Raw genomic sequence first — 18,081 nt, 5'->3', positions numbered from 1 at the left:
TCCTAGCCAGTCAACTTTACTCAAGTCCTCATGGGTTCTCTCCCACAGAGAACAGGTGATACACACTCTAGTTGTGAGGCAGGCAATCCTGCATATCTTGTTCATTGTCACTGGGTTTGAAGGACTCTTTTTTTTTTTTTTAAGATTTCATTCATTTATTTGAGAGAGAGAGAGAGAGAGAGAGAGAGAGAGAGAGAGACAGCCACTGAGAAAGGGAACACAAGCAGGGGGAGTGGGAGAGGAAGAAGCAGGCTCCCAGCAGAGGAGCCTGATGTGGGGCTCGATCCCAGAACGCCGGGATCACGCCCTGAGCCGAAGGCAGACACTTAACCGCTGTGCCACCCAGGCACCCCTGAAGGACTCTTCTGACCAGCTTCTATTGCTTTTGGCCTCTGCCCCTTTCCTGCAAGGCTTGTCCTTGGAGCTTTTATTTCCCTGGGCAGTGACCTCACCTTGAACTGTGTGAGCCATTTTCTTCTCGACCTTCTCGCCAGGTGTGCTCTCTGCCGTTGATACCTGTTGTTTCCACCGTTTTCTAAGGTGTAGCAAGTGGTGTTGCTTCTTAGGATGGAGACCTGTTAATTCAATGCACACTTCAGTCTGGTCAGCTCACTGTAGTGTGGTTGTTCTAGGTGGTAGGAGGAATCGTCTCCCCTTTCCCTCTAAGGTGAGTCATCTAATGAAGAAATAACTACAAATTAAAAAAAAAATCTTCCTGCTTTGGAGGGGGGCCAACTGTCTTGCCCATCATTAATGGAGGTGGGAGAGGGGAGGGGTGTGGTTACTGCCTCTGCTTGAGTATGTCACCAAGTCTTGGGAGAGGACTTATTCATCTTTGGCCATGTTTGAGCTTGAGCTCCTGCAACTGGGGAAGGACAGATGTGAGTGGCTTCCCCAAGAAGGGAATGGAATCTGCAATAGGATTTCCTTTGTGCATGTGTAGGGTGGGCAGCAAGACTCATGGTCATCCACTTTGTCTACATGCAAAGGCCACTGAGCAGGCAGCCAAAGCCAAATCTTACCTTTGGAGACCCATCTTTGTTTCACTTTCTGCAGAGGGTCCTCTGGAATTTCTTCCACAGTGGTCTCAGTGTGATTTCTGTCATCTGATAGTTTGTGTTTTCTGTCCAGTCGGACGGTAGGGTCGTGCTTGCTCATGGGCCACCTGTCCATGAAGTACTTCACAGAAATATCTTTCTCCTCTAGGGCTTTCAACAGATTGTATTTCTTTGCAGCACTATCTTCACCTGGGGGAGAGGAGACAATGAGGGCCCAAAGGTCATCATGAGAACACAGGACTGCCATAGCCAACATAATCTGCTACCAAAACACCCTTCTCTTTAAAGACAAGGAATCTTTCATTAGAAGTACAAAATCCTCAGAAATAGAAACCCCCAAAGGAGAGCCAGGTGAAGACAACTATCAGTTAAAGCAGAAATCAAGAGTGGAACTGGTTGAAACATATATGCCCTACCTCCTATACGGTACAGACTTGTAACTTTGTCATTTTTAAAACTGGAGGCATGACAGAACCAAGAAAGGAGATGAGAAGAGACATGAGGCATGAACATCATCTGTCAATAAATGGAAAACTAATGTAATGAAGAGATATCTCCCAAATGTTAGGTATACAAATGACAACATCAATATTTACTTGGGTTGCAACGCAGGACAGATGATGCATAAACAGGGGCAGAAAAATAGTGCTAAAACAAAGCAGGTCCTTGATGGACAGAAGCAATGGTCTCTCCTAAAGGTCTCTGGAGCTCTGAGCCTACAGCCCAAGCTGCTGCTGACACCTGCCAGAGAAGCAGAGGAAGGCAGGAAATCTGGGTAGAGCAAGGGCACTGGGGAGAAAACCTTACTAGTAAAGCCAAAGGAAAGATTTCTTAGCATATGCAAAAGTACAACTTTATAGGCAACTTTACAGGACACAATCTCCTTACTGTAAATCCTTTTCTGTCCTCTTTTCTCACATTATTGAAGAGGTGGTCCCATTTCCCAACCAGGAGGAAGTCTTTGAGACTCCAGCACCTCAGTAACATCATGAAGAGCCACAAGAACACTATTCTTCTTTTGAACACCTAACAATCTTCTTTTATGCCTTTCTTTACATGCAAGTATCTAAGGTCCCTCTAAAGACAGGGCTCCATTCCCTTCATTGTCAGTGTCTCTTTTCACACCTGGCTCAAAGCAGGCGGGTGAAGGCAGAATTAGCTAGGTGACATCATATTGCCTTTTAAATCCATAACAGAATTGCTGTTTAAGCAACACTTTTAAATCCATAACAGAATTGCTGTTTAAGCAACACAGAACCTCACTGTGTCTTCCCTGCTACATATCTTTAGAATAAGAATCTCTCAACTCCTGGTATTTTTTTTTCAAAGCACAAATATATTTTATTTTATTTTTTAATTTTAATTTTTATTATTATATTAGTTAGTCACCATACAACACATCATTAGTTTTGGGTTTTTTTTTTTTTTGAGCAAAAGCTATATTTATTTATTTTTTATTTTAACATTTTTTTTTATTGTATTATGTTAGTCACCATACAGTACATCCCTGGTTTCTGATGTGAAGTTCGATGATTCATTAGAAGACACCATTAGTTTTAGATGTACTAGTGTTCCATGATTCATTGTTTGCGCATAATACTCATCACTGGGCTAGCCCATCCCCCACTCCCCTCTCCTCTGAAACCCTCAGTTTGTTTCCCAGAGTCCACAGTCCGTCATCTCCCCCTGTTTTTGCCCCCTTCATTTTTCCCTTCTCAACTCCTAGTATTTTAAATTCTACATCCAGGCTTTGCATTTTAAGCGCAGGTCTAATGTAACAACCTGTATCTCTGACACTCTCGACCCTCTCTACAGAGGCATCTTTCTCACAGAGGCTTTCTGCTGAAGTTTTCACTCTCACTGCATCTTCCTAATAGAGAAATTAATTTATATGCAATATGCCTCAATTTTTGTCACAATAGTCACCATCTCCTGCCCATTGAAAACCACCTGGAAGAGTTGTGCTGACTTACTTCATAGACATTGACAGAAGTGACTCACTGGGGACTTCATCCCCGTGCTCTTTGCTCATCTGGACAAAACAAACTATCCCTCTGTCACCTCCAGGCTTCCCACCAGGTAAAGTTCTATGAAGTAAGTCAGCACTGCTGCTTAGATAGGGATGACATACTCCTGTGCATGATCTTCCAGATGGTCCCCTCCTGTCTTGGTTTCAGGAAACTTTCAGTGTGATGACTACGGTTACTTGACCTGAAGTATTATCAGGAACTCTCTATTACTAAAGTTGAGATACAGTAAAATTACTCTCCCACACATAAGAGTAGCTGCATTCTTCCCATTTTGCAAGACAATCTTTTCAAAGCTAGGTCCATCTATACCTTCCCCCAAACTGCCTTCCAAGCTGCTATAAGAAAAAAATGAGCAATAATTAAGAAGTTTTTAGTACTGCCCCTAATAGCAAGTATCCTGATTCACCAAGTGTAGTTCTCCCAAGACATTAAATATCATCATCACCTTCAACATTATCACCAGGAACAACACCCCGAAGTGCCTAAGACACATAGGCTATCAGGTATGGGGCAGAGGGGCTCCATGCCACACTGCTGTATATCTCAACTTAGACTTTCTCAAATAAGGTCAATTCAAAAACTACCCTCAGGGTCATCCTTGTTGACAAAGGAGAAGGAAAGATATGCAGGACTCCAAACCATCAAGTTCTGCCGTCCTTGTTGTTACTTTTGGCCCTTCTAGAAACAGGAAGTCATATACCTTTGTCATGTACCATCCAGGCATATATGACTGTGGCTGTGTTCAAGTTTAACAAGCGTTCTCTCACAACATACACATCCCATAATTTATCATACTTGTACTATACCGCTACCTCACAAAAGCATCACCGTGGCAATATTTACATGTCACCATGGTAGCAACTAACTTCTGTTCCAGCATGCCTACTTATCACTAAAAAAATGCCAGAGTATTGACATGTTCGAGGGTTACAAAATTTCCTCTGCTGCAGGTAATGAAAGCATCTCAACAAAGGTTAATCTTGTTGAAACCATGATCCCCTACGGAAAAGGCACGGGAAATGTTTGTTGATTTTGACTCAAGCTTCTTCCAATTCCTTCAGTCTCCAAAGCCGAGGCATTGTAAATGAGCACGTCCTAGTCTGATGCAGCCAGATAGTAGACAAAGGAGACTACCGTTACATGTTCAAGAAGGAAGGGACCAACACCTCCTGGTCCCTTCCACTGGTGGTTCCTATTAATGAATTTCCCAAGTTTGAGGAGACTCCCAAATCACTTGTCAACTTCTAAAGTAAAACCAGGTGACTGTTCAATCACAGAATAAATGAAAATCCCAACCATTGTATTTTCAAGTTAACTCGCTTTTCTTAATCCCCTTCCAAAAAGACTAGACTTCTATAATGCATTAAACTATTACTAACTTCAGGGTCAATGCTTTTTGAAAACAATGTTTCTGAGGAGTTCAACTGGTGCGAGAGTAGGGGGACAGTATGGTTGTGTCATCCTGCGGATACAAGAAGGGAGTTACCAAAACATTGTGACTAACTGAGAAATCAAAGGGGGGAGTGTCAAAGACATAGTGCCACTCTACAAGTAGAAAGCTGACCACGTTTTGAAAGGTAGGAGATGTGCAGATTTGAAAGCCCAGGGACAGAGCTGTGGATAGGACAGCGGGGAAGGAAGCTATTGGAGCAAGCTACTGCAAAGGATTAGAAGCAGTAGAGCACAAACTGGGGCCTTTTGGAAGTCTGCCACTGTGCCTGGCATATAGGTGCTCAGGAGGCCAACTGGAGGAGAATCCCAGGTGTGACAGCATGGTCCCCAGTGATGCCAGAAGAATGGGTGGAGCCTAGGTCTTGCACTGTTCTCAGGCATAGGTGTGTGGAAACCCGCTGGGACAGTGAGGCTACATACTGGCTTTGTGCTCTGTGTTGCCACAAAGAGGGAAGTGCTGCTCTGTCCTGTGACCACTTTCATGGGTCAGGTCCAGCCAAAGGTAGAAGTGAGGAGAGAGGAGAAGTGGAGGTCTGCCCACAGGAGTCCCTAAAAGTTGGACTTTGGAAACTTAAGGGCCTGAGAAAAAACAAAGCAGATGACAAAGAAGAAAGGAAGAAAGGGAGAGAAAGAAAGAAGGAAAGAAAAGAAAGAAAAGAAAGAAGGAAGGGAGGGAGGGAGGAAGGGAGGGAGGGAGGGAGGGAGGGAGGGAGGGAGGGAGGGAGGGAGGGAGGGAGAGAGGAAGGAAGGAAAGAAGGAAGGGAGGGATGGAGGGAGGGAGGGAGGGAGGGAGGGGAAGAAGGAAGGAAGGAAGGAAGGAAGGAAGGAAGGAAGGAAGGAAGGAAGGAAGGAAGGGAGGGAGGGAGGGAGGGAGGGAGGGAGGGAGGGAGGAAAGGAGGGAGGGAGGGAGGGAAGGAAGGAAGGAAGGAAGGGAGGGAGGGAGGGAGGGAAGGAAGGAAGGAAGGAAGGAAGGGAGGAAGGGAGGGAGGAAGGAAAGAAAATAAATAAATAAGCACCAAAACACAAAACCACTCAGACTCAGACAACACGTGAATACAGAGTCCTGACGGAAAGCCGGGGACACAAGTCTGATTGATTGCTCTTCTGAGAGGGCTCACTCAAGAGTGGTGGGCTGAGAATTTTCAGCCCTGGGGCTGGAGAGCAGAGGCAGTGCCATTTTCATCCCACCCATCTTTGGTGAAAGCCTTTAGGAAGGAAAACAGTACTGGAGTCCAGAAACTCTCACAAGTAAGCCCTGCTTCCCCCACACCCTGGACAAGCCTTTCCCCTAGGGCAAGTCCAGCTGGCAATCAGCACAACAGGCCCCTTCCCCAGGAGAACCCACACACAACTGCTCCCACCAAGTTTCCTGAGCAGAGAGCTGTGAAGCTTCAGTTCTAGGGGAAAGACTATCTAGCATTCTTTGTACTTTAGGGCTTTTGTTGGATTGTGATTCTTTTTTCAGTTACTTTCTTGTTCTTTCAATTCCTTCTCTTGATTTACGTTTTCATCTCTATAATGCGTTTTCTTAGTTTTTGTTGTTTCATTGTTTATTTTTTTCAATTCTTTTTTTTTAAATTTTTTTTTAATAATGATTTTTTATTATATTATGTTAGTCACCATACAGTACATCCCCGGTTTTCGATGTAAGGCTCGATGATTCATTAGTTGTGTATAACACCCAGTGCACCATGCAATATGTGCCCTCCTTACTACCCATCACCGGTCTATCCCATTCCCCCACCCCCCTCCCCTCTGTAGCCCTCAGTTTGTTTCTCATAGTCCATAGTCTCTCATGTTTCATTCACCCTTCTGATTACCCCCCCCTTTCTTTATCCCTTTCTTCCCCTACTGATCTTCCTAGTTCTTATGTTCCATAGATGAGAGAAATCATGATAGTTGTCTTTCTCTGCTTGACTTATTTCACTAAGCATTATCTCCTCCAGTGCCGTCCATGTTGTAGCAAATGTTGAGAACTCGTTCTTTCTGATTGCTGAGTAATATTCCATTGTATATATGGACCACAACTTCTTAATCCAGTCATCTGTTGCAGGGCATCTCGGCTCCTTCCACGATTTAGCTATTGTGGAGATTGCTGCTATGAACATTGGGGTGCATACGGCCCTTCTCTTCACTACGTCTGTATCTTTGGGGTAAACACCCAGTAGTGCAATGGCTGGATCATAGGGTAGCTCAATTTTTAACTTTTAAGGGACCTCCACACGGTTTTCCAGAGTGGCTGTACCAACTTGCATTCCCACCAACAATGTAGGAGGGATCCCCTTTCTCCACATCCTCTCCAACAATTGTTGTTTCTTGCCTTGTCTATTTTTGCCATTCTAACTGGCGTAAGGTGGTATCTCAGTGTGGTTTTGATTTGAATTTCCTTGATGGCTAATGATTTTGAACATTTTTTCATGTGTCTCTTAGCCATTTGTATGTCTTCATTGGAAAATTGTCTGTTCATATCTTCTGCCCATTTTTTGATTTGTTTATTTGTTTCTCGTGTATTGAGTTTGAGAAGTTCTTTGTAGATCTTGGATACCAGTCCTTTATCTGTAGTGTCATTTGCAAATATATTCTCCCATTCCGTGGGCTGCCTCTTAGTTTTTCTGACTGTTTCCTTGGCTGTGCAGAAACTTTTAATCTTGATGAAGTCCCATAAATTCATTTTATCTTTTGTTTCTCTTGCCTTTGGGGATGTGTCATGAAAAAGGTTGCTTTGGCCGATGTCGTAGAGGTTGCTGCCTATGTTCTCCTCTAGAATTTTGATGGATTCCTGTCTCACATCGAGGTCTTTCATCCATTTGGAGTTTATTTTTGTGTATGGTGTGAGATAGTGGTCAAGTTTCATTCTTTTGCATGTAGCTGTCCAATTTTCCCAGCACCATTTATTGAAGAGACTGTCTTTTTCCCACCGGATGTTTTTTCCTGCTTTATCAAATATTAGTTGCCCAAAGAGCTGAGGGTCCATTTCTGGGCTCTCTATTCTGTTCCATTGGTCTATGTGTCTGTTTTTGTGCCAGTACCATGCTGTCTTTGTGATCACAGCTTTGTAGTACAGCTCGAAATCCGGCATTGTGATGCCCCCAGCTTTGTTTTTCCTTTTCAACAGTTCCTTGGAGATTCGAGGTCTTTTCTGGTTCCATACATTTTAAGGACTATTTGTTCCAGTTCTTTGAAAAATGTCCTCGGTATTTTGATCGGGATAGCATTGAAAGTGTAGACTGCTCTGGGTAGCATGGACATTTTAACTATGTTAATTCTTCCGATCCATGAGCATGGAATATCTTTCCATCTTTTTATGTCTTCCTCAATGTCTTTTAAGAGTGATTTATAGTTTCTAGAATAAAGGTCCTTTACGTCTCTGGTTAAGTTAATTCCAAGGTAACGTATGGTTTTTGGTGCTATTGTAAATGGGATGGATTCCCTAATTTCTCTTTCTTCGTTCTCGTTATTCGTGTACAAAAATGCAACTGATTTCTGAGCATTGATTTTTGTATCCCGCCACGTTACTGAATTGCTCTATAACTTCTAATAGTTTGGGAGTGGCTTCTTTTGGGTTTTCCATATAGAGTATCATGTCCTCTGCAAAGAGAGACATTTTTACTTCTTCTTTGCCAATATGAATACCTTTGATCCCTTTTTGTTGTCTGATTGCTGTTGCAAGGACTTCTAGTACTATGTTGAATAATAGTGGCGAGAGTGGTTATCCTTGTCCTGTTCCTGATCTTAAGGGAAAGGCTTCCAGCTTTTCCCCATTGAGAATAATATTTGCAGTAGGCTTTTCATAGATGGCTTTTATGAGATTGAGAAATGTACCTTCTATTTCTACACTCTGAAGGGTTTTAATCAGGAAAGGATGCTGTATTTTGTCAAATGCTTTTTCGGCATCGATTGAGAGGATCATATGGTTCTTGAGTCTTTTCTTGTTGATATGATGTATCACGCTGATTGATTTGCGAATATTGAACCACGCTTGCATCCCAGGTATGAATCCCACTTGATCGTGGTGGATAATCCTTTTAATGTACTGTTGGATTCTATTAGCAAGTATCTTGTTGAGGATTTTGGCGTCCATATTCATTAGGGAGATCGGTCTGTAATTCTCCTTTTTGAGGGGGTCTTTGCCTGGTTTGGGGATCAAGGTAATATTGGCCTCATAGAATGAGTTTGGTAGCTTTCCTTCTGTTTCTATTTTTTGAAATAGCTTTAGGAGAATAGGTATTATTTCTTCTTTGAATGTTTGGTAGAATTCCCCAGGAAAACCGTCCGGGCCTGGAGTGTTGTTATTTGGAAGGTTTTTTTATCACCCACTCAATTTCTTCATAATTAATTGGCCTGTTTAAGAAATCAATTTCTTCCTGTTTCAATCTTGGTAGTTTATAGGTTTCCAGGAAGGATTCCATCTCTTCCAGATTGCTTAGTTTATTGGCATATAGCTGTTGATAAAAATTTCTAATAATCCTTCCAATTTCAATGGTGTTGGTCGTGACCTCTCCTGTTTCATTCATAATTTTAATAATCTGGGTCCTTTCTCTTTTCTTTTGGATAAGTCTTGCCAGTGGTCTGTCAATTTTATTGATTCTCTCCAAGAACCAGCTTCTAGTCCTGTTGATCTGCTCTACTGTACTTCTGGTTTCTGCTTGATTGATTTCAGCTTTAATTTTGGTCAACTGCTTCCTCGTGTGTGGATTAGGCCTGTCCCTCTGTTGCTGTTCCAGCTTCTTGAGGTGAGAATAAAAAAACTGCATTTTAGATTTTTCTATTCTTTTGAGTGAGGCTTGGATGGCTATGTATTTCCCCCTTACGACTGCCTTTGCAGTATCCCATAGGTTTTGGACTGTTGTATTTTCATTCTCATTGGTCTCCATAAATTGTTTAATTTGATTTTTGATTTCCTGGTTTATCGAGTCATTCCTGAGCAGGATGGTTCTTAGTCTCCAAGTGTTTGAGTTTCTTCCAAATTTTTCCTTGTGGTTGAGTTCCAATTTCAGAGCGTTGTGGTCTGAGAATATGCGGGGGATAATTTCAATCTTTTGGTATCGGCTGAGACCTGTTTTGTGTCCCAGAACATGGTCTATTCTTGAGAATGTTCCATGGGCATTAGAATAGAATGAGTATTCTTTGGTTCTGGGGTGTAGTGTTCTATATATATCTAAGAGGTCCAACTCGTCGAGTATGGCATTCAAAGCCTTTGATTCTTTGCTTAGTTTTTGCCAGGGTGTTCTGTCTATTTCTGATAGTGGAGTGTTGAGGTCCCCTACTATTAATGTATTTTTACTTATATGTCTCTTTATTCTGGTTAAGAGTTGGCTGTGTATCTTGGTGCTCCCCTGTTGGGGGCATATATATTTATAATTGTCATATCCACTTGTTGAATGCTTCCCTTAAGAATAATATAGTGCCCTTCTGCATCTCTAACTATAGTCTGTAGTTTAAAATCCAGTTTATCTGATATGAGAATTGCTACCCCAGCTTTCTTTTGAGGTCCATTTGCGTGAAAGATGGTACTCCATCCCCTTACTCTCAGTCTGAATGCATCTTGGGGTTCGAAATGAGTCTCTTGTAGACAGCAAATGGATGGGTCATTTCTTTTTATCCAATCTGCCACCCTGTGGCATTTAAAGCAAGAATTTTAAACCATTAATGTTAAGACTGAGTACTGAGAGATATGCTTTTAATTCTGCCATGTTGTCAGTAAAGTCTTTGTTTGTATTGGCTGTGACTTTCTGTTTTGTATCACTCTTGGGGCCTTTTTACTTTTATAGAACCCCCCGTAATACCTCCTGTAGGGCTGGGTTCGTGGTTACGAAATTGGCTAGTGACTGTCGATTCTGAAATGTCTTTATTTCTCCATCAATTCTGAATGACAGCCTTGCTGGATAAAGGATCCTTGGCTGCATGTTTTTCTCTGAAAGAGCTTTAAAAATGCTCCGCCAACCCTTTCTCTCATTCCAGGTCTGTGTAGACAGGTCTGACGTAATTCTGGTGCCTTTGCCTTGGTACGTGAGAAATTTCTTTGCCCTGGCCGCTTTCAATACTGTATCCTTGGATCTCATATTTGCGAATTGCACTATGACGTGACGTGGTGTAGGTCTGTCATAGTTGAGCTTGGGAGGGGTCCTCTCTGCCTCTTGGACACGAATTTTTGTTTCCCTTGCTAGATTAGGGAAGTTTTCAGCTACAATTTGTTCAAATATCTCTTCTAGACCTCCGTTTTTCTCCACCCCCTCGGGGATGCCGATGATTCTAACATTGGATCGTTTCGTTGAGTCAGTAATCTCCCGTAGCCAACATTCGTGGGCATGGATTTTCTTAAGACCATCTTCTATTTTTATTTTTTCCTCTATTAACCCATCCTCCAATTCACTAACCCTTTCCTCTGCTTCGGTGACCCTGGCCGTCAGAGCCTCTAGTTTTGCCTGCATTTGGCTCATAGAATTTTTAATTTCTGTCAAATTCGCTCTCATTTCCGCCCTTAGGGATTCTATATTCTCAGTAACATTTTCCTGAATACTTTTTTCAAGTCTACTCATTATCTTGACCATTGTTACTCTGAATTCCATTTCTGATAATTTGTTTACATCCATATCCGTTACTTCTGTGGTAGAGGCCACTGACTCACTGTCTTTTCTTTGCTGGTGGGGGCTTCTCCTTCTTGTCATTCTAATGAGAGGAGGTTGCGGGGTTGTCCAGAGCCCAAAATTATTGACTGGGTCCCAGGCCGTGCCCCTTGTTTTATAGGGATCTTAGAGATGTGGGCTTCTTCTTTAAAGATTTTATTTATTTACTTATCTGAGAGAGGGAGACAGACAGCCAGCAAGAATGGAACAGAAGCATGGGAGTGAGAGAGGAAGAAGCAGGCTCCCAGCGGAGGAGCCTGATGAGGGACTCCTTTCCGGAACGCTGGGATCACGCCCTAAGCCAGAGACAGGCGCTCAATGACTGCGCCACCCAGGGGCCTCTGGTTGTGAGCTTCTTGATTTTTCAGCCTGCCTTCTGGGGGAGGGGCCTGCCGCGCAGATACTCAGGCTAACCCTGTTTGGTTAGAGTCTCTGTGTCCCCTGCGAGGGAGGATGGGGATGGGCACTCTCTGAGCCGGTATTTCCAGGCTTTTGTTCTCTGGCGGCTTTCCCTGGTGGCCGGCTATGCCTCTTCTGAGGGTCAGAGCAGCAGAGGCTGCATTGTCACAGAACAGAGGGATTGCGGCCCGTTCTCCACTGATGTTCTGGCCACTTTAACTCTATTACTGTTGGTGCTGCTCAACCCTGCAGCGTCCCGGGATGTGCGCACCAACTCGGCGTCCCTGCCCTCACTTCCAGGGCCGGCGCGTCTCTGTCCTTTGTGTTTCTAATGCCACCAGCCACCTGCCACCCCGCGCACTCCCGGGTCTCCCGGTCTCAGTCTATGCCCGGTGAGCACACCGCGATTCCGGAGTTTCGGGAGAAGCCTGGTGGCGCATGCACCCGGTTCAGGGTCTCAGTCTGCTGTTTCGCGGGTGCCGACCGCGAGTCCGCCTGCTCCCCCGTGCAGGTGGTCCGCCAGCCGCCAGCCACCCCGCGCGCGCTCCAGGAGCTCCCGGTCTCAGTCTGGATCCCGTGAGCACACCGGGATTCCGGTCTTCTGGGAGATGCCTGGCGGCGCGCGTTCACGGCTCACCGGTCTCAGTCCGCTCTCTCGCGGGTGCCCTCTGTGAGTCCGCCCACTCCCCCGTGCAGGTGGCTGCCGCTTCCCGGCGCCCAAACGCGGCGGCTCCCTCCCCCTTCCGTTTATCTTCCGATATCTGTGCACGGTTTACAGCTCCCCTCTTCGTACCCCAATACTCAGCGCTGGAGATGTTCATTTGTAGAGATCCAGATGCATCATCCTGCGTCTCAGGCTGATTCCGTGGTTATTTAGGCTGGTCTGGTACCTATCCAGCTCGACTCAGGGGTCCGGCTGAAAAAAGCTATTTTTTTCAATTCTTTTCGTGTATCCTCTTTCGATTTTCATTTTCATGGACACTGTACAGGTTTTAGATTTGTTTCTTCTCGTTGTATTTATTTTCCTTCTCTCTTATCTTGCAATCTAGGTTCTCTGGACAAGCAGAACAAAACACTCCCAGGATCCACTTATTTGTTGTGATTTTTATGCCGTGGTGGTGGTGGCTGGTGCTTGTTGTTTTCTTGTTTTTTGTTTTTTCTTGTCCTTTCTCCTCTCATCTTCAGGACAACAGGACCCAATGGAGAAATTTACCCCAACAGAAAGAACAGGAAGTTGTCCTCACAGCCAGGGATTGAATCACTGTGGATATAAGTCAGATGTCTGAAGTAGAATATGAAACCATTGTCAAAAAGATATACTCTAGGCTTGAAAAAAAAAACCCTAGAGAATCTGTCCCCATAGAGGAAAAACAACTCAAATCTTGTCTGGCCAAAATGGGACACACTATAACCGAGAGGCAGGACCAAGTGGAGAGCATCAAAACAAGTATGAATGAACAAAAGAGTGATCAGTTAGCTAGAAGAGATTACAGGGAAAATGAACCCGAAAAGAAGAGGGCAAGAAGACTATTAGATGATGAAAGTTGTCTTAGGGAATTCAGCCATCCCATAAACAAACCTAATATCCCTATTGTAGGAGACCCAGAGGAAGATGAGCGTGGAAAGAGGGCAAAAGCGTTATAGCTAAGAATTTCCCTAATCCAGGGAATGAAATGGGCATTTGAGTCGAAGAGGCACAGAGAAATCCCCACAAAATCAACAAAAATAGGGCAACGCCATGACCTATCAGAGTGCAGCTTGCAAATGACAAGGAGAAAGAAGAGTCTGAAAGTAGCTCGGAAGAAGAGGTCCTGAACCAACAACATTAGACACGGAAGGCTTGCAGCACATCTGTCCACAGAGACCTGGCAGGCCAGTAAAGGACTGGCATGATGGACTCAATGTGCTAAATGAGAAACATATGCAGCCAAGGATCCTTGATCCAACAAGTTGTTATTCAGAACAGGAGAGATCAAGAACTAGTAGGAAGATCGGTAGGAGAAGAAAGGGATAAAGATGGGGGGGTTATCAGAAGGGGGAATGAAGCACGAGAGACTATGTACTCTGAGAAACAAACTGAGGGCTTCAGAGGGGAGGGGGATGGGGGAATGGGATAGGCTGGTGATGGGTAGTAAGGAGGGCACGTATTGCATGGTGCACTGGGTGTTATACGCAACTAATGAATCATCGAGCCTTACATCGGAAATCGGGGATGTACTGTATGGTGACTAACATAATATAATAAAAATTATTATTATTATTAACAAAAAAAGAATTTCCACAACCAACAAAAATGATAGGAATTTGGGAACACTAAACTAGCCCTGCAAGAATAAATAGTAAAGGGGACCCATTAAGCAGAAAGAGACAACAAAAGTCACAAAGCCCAGAAAAGGACAGAGACAATCTACAGACACATAGACCTTACAGCTTATACAACGATGCTAAATTCCTATCTTTCCATCATTAATTTAAATGTAAACGGCCCAAACACTCCGGTAGACAGACTCACGGTATCAGAATAATAAAAACCACACTACACCACACCAAACCTAACCCAAATGCAACAAGACCCGTGGATAGCTGTCGTACAAAATACTCATTTCCGACCCTAAGACACCTGTTCATTGACAGAGATAGGTGGGGAAGCATTTGCCACACTAACAGACATCCAAAGAAAGCTAGAGTAGCTGAGACTTCTCTCAGACAAATGAGATGTTCAACCTAATTAAGCCTGTGAGAAGACATGGAGAAGGACCCTATATCCCATGAAAGGGGCCTACCCAACAAGAAGGTCTGACAAGTGTACGTATATATGCCCTTATTATGATGGGAGCAGCCACTCAGTAAACACAATTAATCACCACCTTAAAGATACTCATAGATAATAAGCTAATAATAATAGTAGGGGACGTGAACAGCCCATTTACAGCAAAGCATAGATCATCTAAGTAGAAGATGAACAAGGAAACAAGGGCTTTGAATGACACACTGGACCAGATGCCCTTAACACATCTATTCAGGGCATTTCTGACTAAGGAAGCAGAATACACCTTCATTTCCAGTGCCCATGGAAGGTTCTTCCAAAGAGATCACATCCCAAGTCACCAAATCAGTACTCAATCAGGACAGAAATACCAAAATACTTGCATGCATATTTTCAGGCTACAAGACTATGAAACTTGACATCAACCACAAGACAACATTGGGAAGGATCACAACTACATGGAGGTGAAGGAATGTCCTCTGAAAGAATGAATGGGTCAACCAGGAAATCCAGACAGAATGGAAATGTAAAGATATGGAAGCAAATGAACAGAAAAATGGGAGAGACCAAAACTAAGACCTTTGGGATGCAGCAAAGGCCATCCTAGGAGGGAAGGAGATAGCAAAACAGGCCTTCCTTGCAAAGTCTCCAAGACACAGCCTGACCTTACACCTAAAGGAGCTGGGAAAACAACAGAAGGAAAGCCTAAATCCAGCAGGATAAGAGAACTAATCAAGAGTAGAGCAGCAATCAATGATATAGAATAAAAAAACAAATCAATGAAACCAGGAGATGGTTCTTTGAGAGAATTAACAGGATTGATAAATCCCTAGCCAGACTTATCAAAAATAAAAGGGATAGAACCCAAATAAATAAATCATGAATAAAAGATGAGGGACCACACTAATGCCACAAATATACAAACAATTATAAGAGAATGTCATGAAAAAGTGTACACCAAAAACTGGGCAATTTGGAAGAAAAGGACAAATTCCAAGAAACATACAAACCACAAAAGCTGAAACAGGAATAGAAAATTTGAACACATCCCAAACAGCAAATAATTGAATGTGTAATCAAGTATCACCCAACAAATAAGTCCTGGGCTGGATGGCTTCCAGTGGAATTCTACCACACATTTAAGGAAGAGTTCATACCTATTCTTCTGAAACAGTTCCAAAACATATACATGGGAGGAGCACTTCTCAACTCCTTTATGAGGCCAGCATGACCTGTATTCCAAAACAAAACAAACAACAACAACAAAAAAAACACCACAAAGGAGAACTATAGGCCAATATCCCTGAGAGACATGGATGCAAAAATTATCGATAAAATGATGGTAAATCAAACTCAACAGTACATTAAAAGAATTATTCAGGGCACCTGGGTGACTCAGTCCATTAAGCGTCCGACTCTTGATTTTGACTCGGGTCATGATTTCAGGGTTGTAGGGTAGCCCCTCTTTGGGCTCCATGCTTAGCATGGAATGTGCTTGTACCCCTGCCTGTGCTCCTCTTCTGATTTCTCTCTCTCTCTCAAAAATATAAATAGATAAACTCTTACAAAAAGCATTTTTCATCATGAGCAAGTAAGAAATATTCCAGTGCTGTATGGGTGGTTCAACATCAGCAAATAAATCAACTTGATATACTGCATTAATAAAAAAAAAGGTTAGGAACCATAGTATCCCCTCAATAGGTGCAGAAAAGCATTTGACAAAAGAAAGCATCCTTTCTTAATAAAACCCTCAACAAAGTAGAGATAGATGGAACATACCTCAACATCATAAAGGCCATATACAAAATTGACCCACAGCTAATATCATCCCCGGTGGGGAAAACCTGAGTGTCTTTCCCTAGGGGCAGAAACAAGACAGGGATGTCCACTCTCACCATTACTACTTAATAGCTTCAGCATTCAGACAACAACATGATACTCTATGTAGATACCTGAAAGACTCCAGTACAAAATTGGTAGAACTCATACAGGAATTCAGCAAATTTGCATGCTATAAAATCAAGATGTGCAGAAATCCTCTGCATTTCTATACACCAATAATGAAGCAACAAAGAAATCAAGGAATGGATCCCATTTACAACTGCACCAAAATCAATAAGGCACCTAACAATAAAACCTAACCAAAGAGGTAAAAGACCTGTACTCTGAAAACTTAAAACACTAATGAGAGAAGCTGAAGAGAAAGAAAGGGAAAGGCATACAGATCTTATTAATCTCAACACCCTGAAACCAAATAACTCATTAAGAAAAGGACAGAAGACATGAATAGACACTGTTCCAAAGAAGACATCCAGATGGCTAACAGACACATGAAAAGATGCTCAACATAGCTCATTACCAGGGAAATACAAATCAAAACCACAATGCGATACCACCTCACACCAGTCAGAATGGCTAAAATTAAGAAGTCAGGAAACGATAGATATTGGCGAGGATGTGGAGAAAGGGGATCCCTCCTACACTGTTGGTGAGAATGCAAGTTGGTACAGCCACTGTGGAAAACAGTGTGGAGGTCCCTTAAAAAGTTAAAAATTGAGCTACCCTTTGACGTAGCCATTGCACTACTGGGTGTTTACCCCAAAGATACAGAAGTTGTGATCCAAAGGTGGCATATGCATCCTGATGTTTATAGCAGCATTGTCCACAACAGACAAACTCTGGAAAGAGACCAAATGCCAATCGACTGGTAAATGGATAAAGAATAAATGGTATATTATATAATGAAATATTATTCAGACATCAAAAAGAATGAAACGTTGTCGTTTGTATTATGCTAAGTGAAATAAGTCAGTCAAAGAAAGACAATACCTTATGATCTCACTCATATGTGGCATTCAGGAAACAAAACAGATGAACATAGAGGAAGGGGAAAGAAGAGAGAGAAGGAATCCATAAGAGACTTTTAACTATAGAGAACACACTGAAGCTTTCTGAAGGGATGTGGGTGGGGGGATGGGCTAGATGGGTGATGGGTATTAAGGAGAGTATTTGCTGTGATGAACATGCGGTGGTGTATGAAAGTGATGAATTATTGATTCTATTCTTGAAACCAATATTGCACTGTATGTTAACTAACTAAAATCTATATTGAAAAGAAACTGTGTCCTAGGAAATTGGTTCCTAGGTGACTCATTTCTGCATGTCACAACATTCAAAGGGACAATGAGGCCTTAATTCCATGGACGGAAAGAACAGCCCAGCAGCTACTAACTGAACAGCAGTTATAATAATACTGTCAATTTAAAATTAATACAATATAATACTCCTAACTTCTCTTAGCTCTGAGAATTGAGTCACCCTGTTCTAAAAGACGTAGCATGACACACAAACAGCTTGAGTTTACTTACATGTCTCACTGTTCTTCTGGCCAGCAATGGCCTCCTCCAGGGCTGTTAACATTGGCTTTTTGTCCTCATTTCTTTTCAGCCTTTCCCAGAAAGTGGACCTAAATGTGCACACCTCAGTGTCTTTGGTCATTGAGAGGGTACCTTTCCTCTCTTTCATCTCCAACTCTGAGAAGTGCATCATTGCACACTAGAAACAGAATGGAGATGTATTCAAATAAAAACACTTCTCCTTAAAACCTACTGGGTGTTATATGCAAACAATGAAGCATGGAACATTACATCAGAAACTAAGACTAACATAATATAATAAAAAGTTTTTCTTAAAAAAAACCCTACTTACCTCATCTTAAGAGAAATTTGCCACAAAATAACCACAATTTA

General features: G+C 42.7%; 1 protein-coding gene across 1 annotated transcript in view; it reads right to left on the bottom strand.

Annotated features, from left to right (window-relative positions):
- The window catches only part of LOC125281928 (BCL-6 corepressor-like), a 47,068-nt gene extending 29,190 nt beyond the window's left edge, over positions 1–17,878 (bottom strand). Inside the window, exons 1-3 of the mRNA XM_048217590.2 lie at positions 17,701–17,878; positions 1,023–1,247; positions 351–575 (exon numbers count right to left, since the gene is read on the bottom strand). Coding sequence (XP_048073547.1) covers positions 351–575; positions 1,023–1,247; positions 17,701–17,878 — 628 coding nt within the window. The remainder of the gene's footprint in view (positions 1–350; positions 576–1,022; positions 1,248–17,700) is intronic.
- Between the last annotated feature and the right edge of the window lie 203 nt (positions 17,879–18,081).

The sequence above is a fragment of the Ursus arctos genome, chromosome Y (assembly GCF_023065955.2).
Source record: "Ursus arctos isolate Adak ecotype North America chromosome Y, UrsArc2.0, whole genome shotgun sequence".
Lineage (NCBI taxonomy): Eukaryota > Metazoa > Chordata > Mammalia > Carnivora > Ursidae > Ursus > Ursus arctos.
Note: the sequence above shows the minus strand (reverse complement) of the source record. Positions and strands in the feature narration are given on the sequence as shown.